The sequence below is a fragment of the Drosophila guanche genome, unplaced genomic scaffold (genome assembly GCF_900245975.1).
Source record: "Drosophila guanche unplaced genomic scaffold, DGUA_6, whole genome shotgun sequence".
In the NCBI taxonomy this organism is placed as follows: domain Eukaryota; kingdom Metazoa; phylum Arthropoda; class Insecta; order Diptera; family Drosophilidae; genus Drosophila; species Drosophila guanche.
Genome location: NW_022995750.1, coordinates 721,388 through 735,113, shown reverse-complemented (window position 1 = coordinate 735,113; position 13,726 = coordinate 721,388). Strand labels below are relative to the sequence as shown.

The 13,726-nt window shown below is 43.5% G+C and overlaps 4 protein-coding genes across 8 annotated transcripts; 2 read left to right on the top strand and 2 right to left on the bottom strand.

Moving 5' to 3' along the window:
• Positions 1-374: 374 nt before the first annotated feature.
• Positions 375-9,687, bottom strand: LOC117586148 (anoctamin-1). Of its 5 annotated transcripts, none has more exons than XM_034276043.1 (15): positions 9,039-9,687; positions 5,827-6,208; positions 5,700-5,768; positions 5,457-5,552; positions 5,076-5,236; positions 4,848-5,016; positions 4,668-4,788; positions 4,493-4,604; positions 3,875-4,433; positions 3,611-3,814; positions 3,086-3,547; positions 2,844-3,019; positions 2,670-2,775; positions 1,126-1,264; positions 375-1,062 (listed from the first exon to the last, which is right to left on the bottom strand). In XM_034276043.1, exons 1-15 carry the CDS (start codon positions 9,374-9,376, stop codon positions 869-871), a joined length of 3,288 nt encoding a protein of 1,095 aa, XP_034131934.1. In that variant the 5' UTR covers positions 9,377-9,687; the 3' UTR covers positions 375-868. The 5 variants fall into 5 exon arrangements, with proteins under 5 accessions (XP_034131934.1, XP_034131935.1, XP_034131937.1 ...); XM_034276044.1 differs by having other exon boundaries at positions 5,481-5,552; XM_034276046.1 differs by lacking the exon at positions 9,039-9,687 and adding an exon at positions 7,893-7,972.
• LOC117586149 lies at positions 1,672-2,657 on the top strand. Its single transcript, XM_034276048.1, has 4 exons — positions 1,672-2,003; positions 2,060-2,181; positions 2,244-2,400; positions 2,461-2,657. The coding sequence occupies exons 1-4, from the start codon at positions 1,811-1,813 to the stop codon at positions 2,571-2,573; spliced, it is 585 nt and encodes a 194-aa protein (XP_034131939.1). The 5' UTR covers positions 1,672-1,810; the 3' UTR covers positions 2,574-2,657.
• A 629-nt stretch (positions 9,688-10,316) lies between the features above and the next one.
• LOC117586369 (V-type proton ATPase subunit G) lies at positions 10,317-11,262 on the bottom strand. The gene is made up of 3 exons (XM_034276395.1): positions 11,091-11,262; positions 10,770-10,870; positions 10,317-10,698 (listed from the first exon to the last, which is right to left on the bottom strand). Exons 1-3 carry the CDS (start codon positions 11,170-11,172, stop codon positions 10,528-10,530), a joined length of 354 nt encoding a protein of 117 aa, XP_034132286.1. The 5' UTR covers positions 11,173-11,262; the 3' UTR covers positions 10,317-10,527.
• A 679-nt stretch (positions 11,263-11,941) lies between these two features.
• Positions 11,942-13,720, top strand: LOC117586241 (nuclear pore complex protein Nup58). The gene is made up of 2 exons (XM_034276178.1): positions 11,942-12,873; positions 12,926-13,720. Exons 1-2 carry the CDS (start codon positions 12,034-12,036, stop codon positions 13,649-13,651), a joined length of 1,566 nt encoding a protein of 521 aa, XP_034132069.1. The 5' UTR covers positions 11,942-12,033; the 3' UTR covers positions 13,652-13,720.
• The last annotated feature ends 6 nt before the right edge of the window (positions 13,721-13,726 follow it).

Here is a 13,726-nt window from a genome sequence, read left to right as displayed (position 1 = left end):
AGATGCATGCTTGTTGCGCCTGTTGCCAGTGCCCCCTTGACTCTCTTTGGCCAAAAAGAGGTTGAGATGATAGAAAGGGATGGGATGCTTGTAGGGATGGTAAAACCAGGGCTGGTCGATGGCGTCACAGAGCGCTTCTATTGGAATAGTAGGGCATATCGATGCAGGAAATCAGTCTGCTGTTAATCTGTAAATCTGCTTAAAACTAAATTAACACATCGAATACTTATTTAAATTAGTTTAAAACCTGTTCCTCCTTAGATTTGTTAACTGGAACTATGTTATAAAAGCGATTCAGTCTTGTTTTTCTCAATTTGTAATTGATACGTCGAAATCTACGATTATTTCCAAGTTCTGAGGTGTTCCTTAATCCATTTCATTTAAAATACATGTTTTATTATGATTATTGTATGTATGATCCAACATTAAATAGAGATTTTTATATATCAACATCAATATACAATATCTGTAGCACAATGTGATGATTGCCATTAATATATATTTGTCTAGTATAGTAAATAGAGAGAGAGCCTGAGTTCAATAACATTTGGTGACATTTCTTCTCTAAGGAAATTACTTGCCAATTATTTGGCACTCACTGGGGGCAGGGGTCGTACACCTTATACTACTTTTGAGTGTGTGCTAAGCATTTTTTAGTAAAAAAAAGATGAGCGTATATAACAATTGTGCCATGAGTAAAGCTTATAACCAAAATCAACAATTGAGTCGAAAATTAAAGGCTAATTAAGTGACTGAAAGGAACATCCATAACACAATGAATCACTTTTGAACGAAACTTAAAGCTATAGATTCAGTTTTAGTTGCATTTATACAATGCATTTGTGCCACAAAATGTAGGAGTTTTCTGTTAGGCGTTGGCCCCGGCAATGCCTGTGAGGGGGTCCGAGAGATGGATGATGGCATCAAGTTCCACTTGTGTGAGATTCTCGCTGAGCAGCTTCTCAATGCTAATGAACTTGGCATTGGGCTCCTGAATGGAAGAGGCATCCATTTCCTGGTCGGGAGAGGTCTGTAGAACCGAACTGCTGCGTTTGGCGCGCTCTACAAAAAGGATAAACACTTTTAGTACAAGTCAAATCTATAAGAAAGGATTATTTTCCTAACCAAAACGTGCACGATGTGCCTCCTGCTCGATAATAATCTCATTGGTGACATAGACCTCGCGACGGATTTGATCCCTTAGCTCCACGCTCATGTCGGGTATGCACCAGCGCACCAGAATCATCACCAGCGCCACAAAGTTCTGAAATAGAGAATAATATTTCATCAGTATGTCATCATTTGTCCACGATTTGTCAATAATTTGTGGGTCACACCCCAGAGAAGTGCATGAAGAAGAAGCCCTATTCTTCTCCACTCAAGCGACAGTAAATGCAATTGGCTAAGACGGGCTAAGACAGGTGTTAGCCTCAACCCTAATATTTTCGGTGGAATTGGGAACGCCCATAGAAACCCCATGGAATGAAACCAGCACAGCAAACCAGCACCGTCAACATAGATCGGACTTTGGCAGCAGCATAAGCAGATAGAGAAGGAAAGAGAGGCAGCAGCAGCAGCAGCAGCAGACAAAATGTCAAGAAACTGAAAATAGAATAAAATGAAATGCCAACTAAATGGATAATTGGCGGCAGGTCAGTTCTGCACGAAAGTTGGAGCATTTCAGACAGTAGCTTTGAATACTTCGAGACGAGCGGACGTGTGTGTGAAAGTAAAGGATAACCAACAAGCTTACAAAAATCAACAAATTCAAGGATTAAAAAAGATAAAAAAGAAGTTTAAATCCTTAAAAATGAAATACTTTGAATTCCTGAGCCTCTCCTCAGTGGGTCTTAGCATAGCCGTACTGGACATCCTCATAGCCCTGAGCATACTCTGTCCCTCTACTTATTATCTGTACTTTGATTACTTGGATCTCGAGAGATGGGAACAGTCCAATGATGTGGAGGCCTTGAGTGCATTTGGCACATTCGTTTCCACTTTGGGTAAATCATAAAAAAATTGATTTATAAGTTTTATAAGTTAGATACACCTTTTCCAGTGGATTATCTTTGGGTGCGAGAATTCTCGCAGGTCTTTTACATGACTGCCACACTCATTATTTGGGTCAAGGCATTGATTAATCTGGCAGTGGCATGCCTTCTAGTCGATGGCATTAAGCAGGTAATGGAACTGCATTACAAATTTGGTTTAATCTCTGTTTAAATCATGGATTTATACTACAGAAACGACTGATTTGCATTGCCCCTTGGCTGATCAACACCTATCTATCGATGGCCGTGGAAACTGGCATTTTTGTGAGCCTAGAACTTCGAATTGATGAAGTGGATGCTGCAGTGGATCGTCGGATAGCGCGTAGTCTCATCTTTGGCGTATTTTTAGGTGGGTGTTTTAATGATTAATAACTTAAACTTTAACTTGAAATGATTTTTCTGCATGTAGTACTCAATTCACTGCTTTCCTATGGCATCTATGCGCTCTATCGGAAGCTAAAGTCTACACCGATTGAAAATATCGAAGCTATTCAACCAAATCCTCACACATTCAATGCCTGAAACTAAGTATCCTTAGGGGATTCGATTTTGAAACTATGTCTTGAAGCATTTATAGGTAAATAAAGTGAAATGAAAGCTGGTAAACCAAATGCTTACTTCAAACACCACCACAAAGCCTAAACGACAGGCCAAGATGATGTAAAACATGCTGCTTAAATCGTATTTATCCGGTGATGAGGGCGGCAACCGAAAGTCTGTGTATCTGCAATAAAAGAACGACCTTTTAGTATGAAATTCCATAAGGCAAATCCTCGAGTGTCTAAGCCATACTTGCACGTTGTTATGTTGGAGAGATCCCCTGCGAGGCTGTACAAGGTGGGTGAGTCTGACACTTTGAATTCGGAGAGTGTGAAATCGAGATAGCCGTTCAATGTGCCATCTTTGGAGACATAATTGCGGTAGACCAGTCGTGGAATCATATCCGATGTGAAGGCAATGATAAAGCCCTACAATATACAGTATTTGGAGATGCTTTCTATATGATTCTAAGGGATTCACTGTTCCACACTCACATTTGTAATCACACTTAGCTTTCCAATGCAATCCAGTATCCTATACCACACTCCAATATCCCTGACACGCTGCGACACGGGACGCTTGTGGTGTGTAAGGAGCTTCTTGGCATCCAATCTCATTTCCAGAATATTATTGAGCAAAGCAAAAAACGGAGCCAGCGGAAAGGCAGCCACAAAGATGGTCACAAATCCGTATTGCAAAACCATTTCCAAATATTCTGGAAACAAACCGCGTGCGCCCCAATCCAGCAACTTAAAGTCACGCATCCAACGCTCGTCCTTGGTTTTGTCGGGATTTGGGGTATTGTTAAACAGGCGCGACAGTCCCACTTGAATGGCCAGCACTTTGCGCCAGAACATGGGCAGGTAAACCTCGAGAATAGTGTTGAATGCCTGCTTGCCCACCATTATTATGGCCAGCTGAATGCACAGCTCAGTTAGGCAGCCACCAGAAGAGCACTAAAAGAGAGTTCAGGGAAAGATTAGCTCATAGAAGATTACTTTCAGTGGCATGTAACTCACCTCCTCCTGTCGATAGTCAAATAGTTTGTTATACTGGCCTGGATGTCCCACAAATTTGCCTTTAAAGAATGCTATGTAAAATATCGAGGCATAATAGTTGACAAACTGCAGCAGATAGATCTTGAGAGTCAGCGAATCATCGAATTGCGTTTGTGTGCGCCACATTTCCAACTCTGTGAGGTACTCCGCCAGGTGGCTGTACATCTGATAAGAGAGATTACACTTAAATAAATCAGCAGAAAAATTTTCAAGGGTCACACTCACATAATTCAGGATGTAGAGCAAACACAGATTCACAAACGCCGCCGAGGCAGTGGCCAATACAATAGCACTCGAGGTGGTCAGGGGACTGGCGCCCACTTTTAATGCTGCCAGCATAGACATGCGGTACACCACCACAGCTAAAAGGGCCACAAAAGCCAAGGCAATGAGTAGCAGCACCACCGAAAAGCTAAAAACAGTCGCTGGCAGCTTCATGCGCCAAAAAGGAACCGTTGGCTCTTTGATATTCGTCACATAGTCCACTCTGGTGGGTGGTATGTGTTCCAACTTTGCCAAATACTGCGGCCTGGGATGCTCTTCGTGTACATCAAAACCCGTCAGATCCCAGCGATGGGTTATCTCCGCGGAGTAGCGCTTCCACAACTCCAGGAAGAGGGTGGCCCAAAAGGACATGAAGACGGCAAAGAAAACCGTGCTGGGATTGTCGATGAGATACGTGACCTTGGCATAGTTGCAGGTCTCCTTTAGGTCCCAAAAGTTGCACCAATCACAGAGGGGACACATGGTTATATTTGTATTCGCACGCAGGCAGATATCTTTGCTGAAATGGAGTTTTCCATTAGTTAAGGTAAGAATTGATGGCAGACATCTAAAGCTTACACAGGCACATAGTTCTTAAGGGAGAACCAGGAGTATAGAAAGCATATCACACCCACAATGGAGGCTAGCAGCAGCATGTAGGTGTAGTAACCCAGCCAGGCAAAGTACAGACCTAAAGATGCGATAAATCTATAGTAAAGTAGTCGCCCTTTGAGTATATGTGTTATATGCGAACCAATTTTAACTCCAAAGTATTCTTTGATGTCATCCAGCGGCTGATAGCGATACCATTTCCTCACGGATGCCCAATGTTTGTAGAGCAAAGCTCTCATTGTGCCCGCTTCGGTTATTTCGCCCTGAAAAATGAGTAAATATCAGCTATAAAAGATCTGGTATATAATTAGGGTATACACACATCATGCAATGGATATGCCGCACAGTAGACGCCCTCGGCCACCAATCGTTCAATGCCAAAGGCCATGTCATGTTGATTTTTGGCAGGAAAGCGCTGTCGATCCAATATAAACTCCACAATGCGCGATCGCACGGCGGTGGTAAAGAAGCAGTCCTGTCGTATATCAAAGCTAGCAAAGAAGAGAAGATAAATGAAACAGAACATGGATGGTTGTGCTCTCCCACTTACAGATATTCCTTATCGCGACTGTAAATGGCAGTAAAACGATGCGCCCTCTTGGGGAAAATATGCTCATCCACGTGGATATTCCGTAGAAAGAATTGGCACACGGTTTTCAGACTAGAAAAGATGCTCTTCGTCGAACGATTGACCACAGACATGCCAGGGATCTGCAAGAGTTATCGAAATAGATATTAATATATGTAGAATTGAATGCTTAAAATGAAGATAATCAAAGCAATGGCTTACTAAAAGGTAATACTTTCAATTGATAATTCTACAACAATGTTAGGCTCGGGATTAGGTTTTCTTTCATACATCAACTCACAGCACATTTCAATAACATTTAAGCCTAGGTTTTAGAGGTATTAATTATTTAAAATATTTAACTGATTCAACAACGTCTGGGCCAACCTTCTTCGACAAGTATTGTGCCGCATTCTGTAGTCGATTCGTTCTTTCATATATACGCAAATTACACAAGGACTAAAAAACACACAAAGAAACATAAAGAACATACAAAAAATCATACATTTAGAACGCGAAATAACAAAACAATGGGAATTTTCAACAGAATTTCAAATGTAGTCTCAGGGCCTAAACAGTCTTCAAAGAATTAAATCGTAAACGAACCTCCTTCATGGGCATCCGTAGCTTAAGTATCTCCGCATAGCGGCGTAGCACCTCCAAAGGAGCATGGATCTGCAAGGAGTAAAATACTCATTAGTGAGGTTTCATTTTGGAAAAATTTAAGGCCCACCTTGACAAAACAAATCTGATCCTTTTGACTTTTTTCCACCTCGAGGCCCTGGCTCACGAGATTCGCCTCGAACACGCGTCGCTTCTCTGTGTTCTCCGCCTCGGTGGGTTCGTGGGCATTGATCCTGTAGGCCAGCACAAAGTCAATGGATCGCATGCAGTCCTCGAAGAACAGCGATGTGTTGATCTCCTCCCGCTGGTAAAACTCCCTGGGGCAACTGCATTCGCGTTCATCGTAGCCATTATTCCCCGAATTGGGTTCAGTCATTGGCAGCAAGGGGCTTGAGAGATGATGATGATGGTTCCTTGGAGCGGAGGACTTCTTTTTGCCATTAGCCACAGGCCCGGCAGCAGCTTCTGGCAGTTGGAGCGTGGAGGCGTTGCTGTAACAAATAATACAGTTGAGGAATGGAATGCTTTCAGTCTTGGTTATTGGGTAAAACAGTTTGAAGTCCATTAATGTCCCTATAGGACCCCCCGCTTAGCGTGTTAATGTTACACCCTCACCTTATTTAGGTCACTACCAGGGTGAACCCCCAAAGCTAATATTATTTCAACGCGTTGAAACCATTTAATGGACACACCAGGAGAGCAGTCTGACACACATGACATCAGGTTAATAATTTCTCTATTTTTGCTCAGCTTTTACTTGTTTAGCCAGCAGTCTTTCTGTTCCATCTTCGTTTAGTCTTTTGTATACATTATTTTAAGAGCTAAGTGCAGTGCCTCACATTCAGTTGATAATGTGCAAAAATATTTGTAAATAATATAAGCAAACACTTGATATTTGAGCGCTAGAAAAGCTGAGTCGCTTTTGAGTCTCCTATGATTCACGAATACATCCGATCATAAATAATACAATACAAAATGTACCTTAACTTCCAAAGTGCAATCAAATGAGTAATTGAAGTTACTCATAAATGGGGTATTATTCCCCCAAGATGCTGCATGGGATTGTGGTTGTAGAAGGGCCAAGTTCTTATCAGCTATAAATAGGCTGACAAAACTTGATAAGCCATGACATGAAGACAGCCCCTGTCAATTACATTATTTTTAATGGTACAAGAGATGGGGTCCAGAGATTTGAATTGTTGATTCAACCTCCATTGAAAGAGTAACTCGATAATATTTTCCACTGTTTCAAGGCCTTAAGTGCCAGTATAAGTAATATGTGAATGGGGCACAGACTATTTTCCACAAAGTGGAATGAGACTAGGGGAACCACTGCATTTTATAAGTAAATATGCAAAATATTTATCGGCAGTGACTAGAAATAGAACAGCCACCGGAGAAAATCGAGACAGCGAAATCACGAAGAGGAAGGCCAGGTGCCGGTGATCGAAACTTTAGATACCCTACCTTCGGCTGTGTGAAATTCTATAAGGAAGGTAATTTAACTTTGTCGTAATTCCCCTCCTATTTCCACAAGTTGTATGTTAAGCTTTATGTTTCCCTTTGTTTCCTCCATTCTGTTTTTTACTCTTTTTTCATGTCGGTGGCGCTCGGCTCATCAAGCATAGCCGTATTTCATATTTTACACACTTTTCAGCCTTGGCTCGCGACGAGTCATAATTATCTTCAACTTCTTTCAAACAAAAAATGAAAATTTAAACACAATTTCTTATTGTTTTTGGTTTGTTGGCCCACACATTAAAAATTTTGCCATTTATTTAGCTTTAATCAAGGCCAAGAGAGAGAGAGCGCGCCGGGCTGACATATGTAGAGAGAGACACTAATTTATTAAACATTTGTGGCGATGCTTTGTCGAATATTTGTCACCCATCCGAAGGAAGCAGAGCAGCAAAAGGTGACGGAAAATTGTTTCCCCGAAATGTTTCTTATATAATTAATGTAGATTCTATGCATGATCCGTTTAATCATCCAAGCTACAAGATCCGCAAAATGCACAAACACACACACATGGAAGTAAACCGTTGTCTTTTACTTTTCTCCCGCAAAACAGATGATTAATCCACAGGCAACACAAAACAGGGGAAATACTACGGTAAACCCGTTTCTGCGAAAGGTGATCGGGCGTACGTATAATAAAGGTATTAATTGACCCACCAGCGGGTGTAATATCACATTTAGCGCGCGGAAAAATCTTCCCTGTAAGTTTTTGCTTCTGGTTCGCCCGATGTTTGTGAATTGAGTGTTCAGAAAATTGAAATTATAATCCAACAAACGTTGGCACTGACAACGAGAGAGCGCCAAAGAGCGACAAAGAGCTCCAACGCGCAGCAGCAGCAGCAGCAACAACAAACCCGAAACAAGAGAGTGCTGTCTGTCAGCTGGGCGAAGAGCAAGACACAGACAAGCCGGCAAATGATAATCCCTCTTGAAATTACTTAAGTACAGGTTAAACAAAAAATCAGCGGGTTCACATTAACTGCTTTGATGTTGATTTCGGATTTTCCCTACCAATTGAAGCGGCAATTCTTATTATTAACTCAAAATAAACTAATTCTATACATTTTCGAGCAGCAAGTTTGGGGAAAGTGTGTGTGCATCGAGTGCATCACACAAATTGCCTAGTTTAGACAGTACTTCAGTCAGCTGGCGGCTGAGAGAGTGTCGAGCGAATGTCGAGCACATGTTTTTGCCCAGTCGAGAGATCAAATACAGGTACATACATATGTACGTTTACATATGTATTTGTGTACATTTGAATGTAATCCCTCTCTTCTTATATTTCAAACACAAAGGGAAATTGATGTGCTATTTATGATAGGAAATTAGTCCATTGGGTAATTACTGTATCAATTGTAGATTAATATTCAGAACAGGGGGATGTCTGAAACTAATATAGGATGCTCTCTCTCTCTCTCTCTTTTTGTCTGAGTCATTGAATGATGAATGATCATTGAAAACCCACTGACATTCCACATCCGTAAGAGTATATAAGTATAATATAATCCCACTAAATATTTGACTAAGAACAGTGAATCGCACTTTCTGTTTATTTACCCAATGCATATAGCAACAAGTGCGAATGATCAACATATGCTACAGATAAAAGTGTACAGGGTGCGCTTGAAAGTGGAAAGAAAACTACCTGCTGGAACACCCTGTATTCCTAACAAAACAAACCAAACTCAATTACAGAAAACGGACAATAGACAGACAACAAACAGTCGACAAAAACCAGGAGCAATTATCTTTAATTTAATGGATATTTCCTCTATTTAGTCAGCTCCATTGGACTTGACTTACCTTGCAGCGAATCTGGCTCTCTTATCAGAGAGTGAATCATTTGACGACTTTCGGTGCTCTCCGCCGGCAGCCTCTCGCTCTTGGTACATAAAATCCGTCGTTGGATCGGCTGTCTGGCCTCTGTTGCGGCCCTCCCAGAGGCTTCCGCTGCCCTTCAGCTTATCGCTGAGGCCGACGCGCTGCATCAGCTCCATGTCGAAGGGGGCCAGCGGGGTGCTGTATGGCGGTTCCAGATGGACAGCAGGCGCCTCGGGAGTCCCCGCTTTCTCCTCCAGCAGAAGCTGTGAACATTCTGGTGGAGGGGGGGACGCTTCATCGACGCTGTCTAAATTTAGCATTTTGCTTAGTGGCAACTTTTAAATTTAGCCAATTCGCGGAGTCTTGCTGCTTCCCCCCACCACTTCTCTTCTACTTTCACAAGGCATCTGTGTGAGTCGTGTGCGCGCGCGGCGTGCGTGTGTGTGTGTGTGTGTGTTGCCAAAAATATTGATGGCGCGGGTCAACTTTCATCTGTGCCACTGCATTGCCTTGCTCTATTATCTAATATCACAATTCTAAAAAGGTTCACTTTCGCACTTTGTGCCGGAGGAAGGAAGGTGCAGCGTAGATTTAAATAATTATTGTGTTTTAGGAGAATTGCGCGCGGAGGGAACGTGAGAGGAGAAAAAACCGTTTGCCAATTTGTAGTGATGGTAAATATATCGAAACATACCGATACATAACATTCCACTTATGGTCGTATGACACTGCATGTATGTATGTAGCTACATATGGGCCTATGATACATACATTACATGTAATGAGATATACATATAATGAGATAAACGATTTCATCGGGTCGATTATATTTTTGATTGAAAACTATAACAATATTGTTCCTTTGCTCTAAAATATATGTCTGCCATTCTGCCGATCGTATACAATTATTTGATCGATAGGGTGGAGGATTGTAGTCGATATTTTCTATCTTTGCTTGTATGGTAGTTATTTGATTGATTACTGTTATTTCTTGTCGTATATTAAAAGTCATATTAACTTACAACTTATTATATCATCCACTCATAGAGATGATACTAACGAGCCGAAAGAAAATATCGACTACTGTTATTTATTATCAGAAACAAGCAGCTGACTCCATGCATGTACATAAAAGTGTAAGATAATTAAGAACTCAATTAATCAATAAATACAACAGGGAAACACATGACTTTTCTCATAAAAATAACAACGTGTATTGAACAGAACATTAAACAAAATATTAAATATCTATTGGCTCAATTTTAGGGGGAACAACAACGAATTTTTTCACTTTAATATATGGAATAATAATACAGTAGTGTTTCATATTGCATGCACTATTATTATGGAGCTAAATTATACATTAGAGTTGAACTTGGACATAGAATTTACATCAGAAACGTCGCCGTCGGAGATGGATGCGAAAACGGATACGAGTACGGATAATGGAGGTACTCCTCTGTCCCACTCACTACTTGGCAGTGTAGTTCTTGTGCACCTCGGGCGAGATGTTGTAGACGAACTGAAGGATCTCCTGGATAACGGGCTCCTTGCGCGTAACAATGGCACGCTCCATGTCAGCCAGCTTCACGCGGGTGTCCGCATCGATCTTAGCAGCAACGCCCTCCCGGCTGCCCATGTGCTATAGGTGTGGGTGGGATCGTAGGGGATTAGCTTGAGTTCGGTATATCGGATTGAAGATGGGAAACTAACCTTGGCCTCGAACTCTTTGAAGGCGCGCTCCCGCTCCTGACGGAACTTCTCAATCTCCTCAGTGGCCTCGTCCTTGGCCTGCTTCAACCTCCTTGCCTTGCCTATGTGGGAGTAGGTGAAAATCCAGAACGAAAAAACAGTTATTAGTGAACTTGCACAATATTTACTGTTTTTCAGCGAGTCATGTGACCCACCAAACGTAACGTCGATAAGGGGCGATGCGCGAGGGGGTGGTTGAAAAAACGCAGTCGCTTTTGCCTCTGCTTTCTGTATCTGTTTCTCCAATTGGATTGAGACTAAAATTGTTCCAATTTCACTTACGTTTCCTTGCCTCTGCCACCTTCTCGGCGGCCTTCTTCTCTGCAGCGAGCAACTGCTGGATTCCCTGCGTCTGGCTGGCCATCTTTTAATCTGACTTTACGTTTTTACGTGCTGTGCTGACCAAGAAGAAAAAAGCAAGTGACGACGGCGACTGTGGAATTATTTGCTGGTCGAAAATTGTCATATGACGAGTCACACACATGCAGAAGCAACCCTGCGCGAGGTGGTGTGCGTGTCCCAGGGTGGGACGATTATACCAGGGATACTACGTAGTTATTTTGAACTACAATTTTGGATACAACTGTTTTTGTATCATAGTGTTATTTACGATTTGATTAAAATAGTGTGCGTTCACCAGGACAACTTAATAACCGATTCATGATCCATTTCTTGTCACCGTCCTGGTAAACGAACTTGATCTATGTTATGACTACAAACGCAATTTTATGTTATTTGACAACATGTTGCTTGTCAGTTGGTATAATTAAACGTTGTGTTCCTACTGTTTCCCAAGCTGCTCTTGACAAATAAAAAAAATGCACATAAATTCACTAAATATACCAATATACAGTAAATACACATATTGAACTCATTTTCGTGGTTACGATGTTTTGAATGGTATTAAAGATACCGTACATTTCAATTTGAGACAAGTCACATGCATGCCGAAACAACCCTGTAGTAGGCGTGCACCAGGTATACAATATAATCAAGAGTTAATACAATTTGGATTTAATTGTTTTTGAATTGCCATATCATAATAATTTGTTTCATTTTATTAAAAGTAATTGTATCAGATACAGGGTGATATACGATCGGCCACAAAACTATCGATAGATTTGATATCGATACGCTGTTGCATTCCCACTGACGCACATTTTTGTTTATAATTATTTAAATTCATTTAAATTTTTGTGAAGTTAGTTGAATCTGAGCAGAAAAGATGTCCTTTTCGTTTACGCCCACAACCAATGCCGGAATTGGAGGCGCAGCACCCGCAGCGAGTGGCTTCGGCGGTTTTGGCGCGCGTCCAGCGACAACAACAGCACCGCCTCCGGCATTTGGAGCAACCGCAGCACCAGCCTTTGGACAAGCTGCAGGAGGATCGCCGTTCGGACAGGCACCAGCGACCTCAGCCTTTGGACAGGCACCAGCAACCTCAGCTTTCGGACAGGCACCCACGTCTTTGGGATTCGCAGCAGCCACAGCAGCACAGCCAGGATTTGGAGCCCCTACCGCACAGCCAGGATTTGGAGCACCCACAGCTCAGCCAGGATTTGGAGCACCCACGGCACAGCCAGTATTTGGAGCACCAGCAGCAGCTCCAGCATTCGGAGCCGCTACAACAGCGTCGCCGTTCGGCCAAGCAGCTCCTGCCGTTGTCACCGTAGCGCCCACATTCTCCTTTGCGCCGCCGGCCACGAGTGCTCCGACCACGGCACCGCCTGCTTTTGGCTTTGGCAGCACAGCCACCACCGCACCGGCCACTTCAGTTGGCATGCCACCAGCTCTGACTGCGGGCATTGGTTCCTTTGCGTTCGCAAAGCCGCAGGCCACGACGGCGGCCAGTCTGAACTTCAACACAAATACCACGACGGCCACGGCTCAGCCTTTTAACACAGGCCTGCGGCTAGGCGGCACCACGTCTGCCGTGGGGAGTGGAATCTTTGGCAAACCGACTGGCCAGCAGCCGACAGCTACCGCCACATTTGTGGGACTGGGCGGCATCGATGTGAGCGCCACGCAGCCCAAGCTGGGAGACAACAAAAAGGATGGCATCAAGGTGAGTCACAGAATGCAATCGAAATCCAACAATATGAACAATCCTTTGGCAGATCAAGGAAACACAAGTGCCCGATGAGATCGTCAAGACAGTGGAGGCTTTGAAGGTGTACATTAAGCAGCAGAAGACCACCTCCTCGGACATTGGACGAACGTCCACTTCAAAGTTCTCGAATGTGACGCACGAGATCACGAGCCTCGCGTGGGCGCTGCAGAACATGGCCAACTCGGTGGACACCAATAATCAGCAGATCAAGCTGCTGCGCATGGAGACGGCCAAGGCCATACAGTCCCTGGAGATGGCACAGCGGACGCAGGATACGCCCATTGGGCTGCAGTACGAGAACAATGCGCCGTTCCAGTACTTTCAGTGTCTGGTGGTCAAGTACGAGCAGGATTTGATTGCCTTTCGGGAGCAGATTACGCTCACCGAGCGGCACATGCACGCCCTGGCCAATCCGCAGAGCATTGCGCCCGAGGATCTTACGCGCGGCTTCCGGCAACTGAGCGAGGCCTTCATCTCGCTGGCAGGACGCCTGCACGAGCTCCACCAGCGCGTGGAGGAGCAGAAGGAGCTGTATTTGAATCTGCGCCGCTACAAACTGCGCGACGCCACCAATGTCTTCGAGAAGATTGACAATCCACCACCGCCGGCTGTCGAGCCACAGCGAATCAGCAGTGGGCCGACGCCATTCTCCAACATCTCGGCCATTAGCAGCCTGAACAAATCGTATGCCTCGGCGGCGGCGGCATCCTCCAGCAATGCGGCAGCCAAGTGAAGCTTCCACGAATGCTTCCTTGTGTTGAAATAAATCATCGTTAAATATAAAGCGAAAAGTAAAAGTGTTCCTCGC

Bases quoted from the DNA above. Each gene is read 5' to 3' on its own strand.
- LOC117586369 (XM_034276395.1), bottom strand. From the start codon at position 11,172: ATGGCCAGCCAGACGCAGGGAATCCAGCAGTTGCTCGCTGCAGAGAAG. The intron at 10,871-11,090 runs GTAAGTGAAATT...ACTCCCACATAG, and splicing joins GGTGGCAGAGGCAAGGAAAC to GCAAGGCAAGGAGGTTGAAG. The intron at 10,699-10,769 runs GTTAGTTTCCCA...CCACACCTATAG, and splicing joins TCAAAGAGTTCGAGGCCAAG to CACATGGGCAGCCGGGAGGG.
- LOC117586241 (XM_034276178.1), top strand. From the start codon at position 12,034: ATGTCCTTTTCGTTTACGCCCACAACCAATGCCGGAATTGGAGGCGCA. The intron at 12,874-12,925 runs GTGAGTCACAGA...ATCCTTTGGCAG, and splicing joins ACAAAAAGGATGGCATCAAG to ATCAAGGAAACACAAGTGCC.
- LOC117586149 (XM_034276048.1), top strand. From the start codon at position 1,811: ATGAAATACTTTGAATTCCTGAGCCTCTCCTCAGTGGGTCTTAGCATA. The intron at 2,004-2,059 runs GTAAATCATAAA...CACCTTTTCCAG, and splicing joins CACATTCGTTTCCACTTTGG to TGGATTATCTTTGGGTGCGA. The intron at 2,182-2,243 runs GTAATGGAACTG...TTTATACTACAG, and splicing joins TAGTCGATGGCATTAAGCAG to AAACGACTGATTTGCATTGC.
- LOC117586148 (XM_034276043.1), bottom strand. From the start codon at position 9,376: ATGCTAAATTTAGACAGCGTCGATGAAGCGTCCCCCCCTCCACCAGAA. The intron at 5,017-5,075 runs GTAAGTGGGAGA...CTTCTTTGCTAG, and splicing joins AGTCGCGATAAGGAATATCT to CTTTGATATACGACAGGACT. The intron at 2,776-2,843 runs GTATGGCTTAGA...CTTTTATTGCAG, and splicing joins TCCAACATAACAACGTGCAA to ATACACAGACTTTCGGTTGC.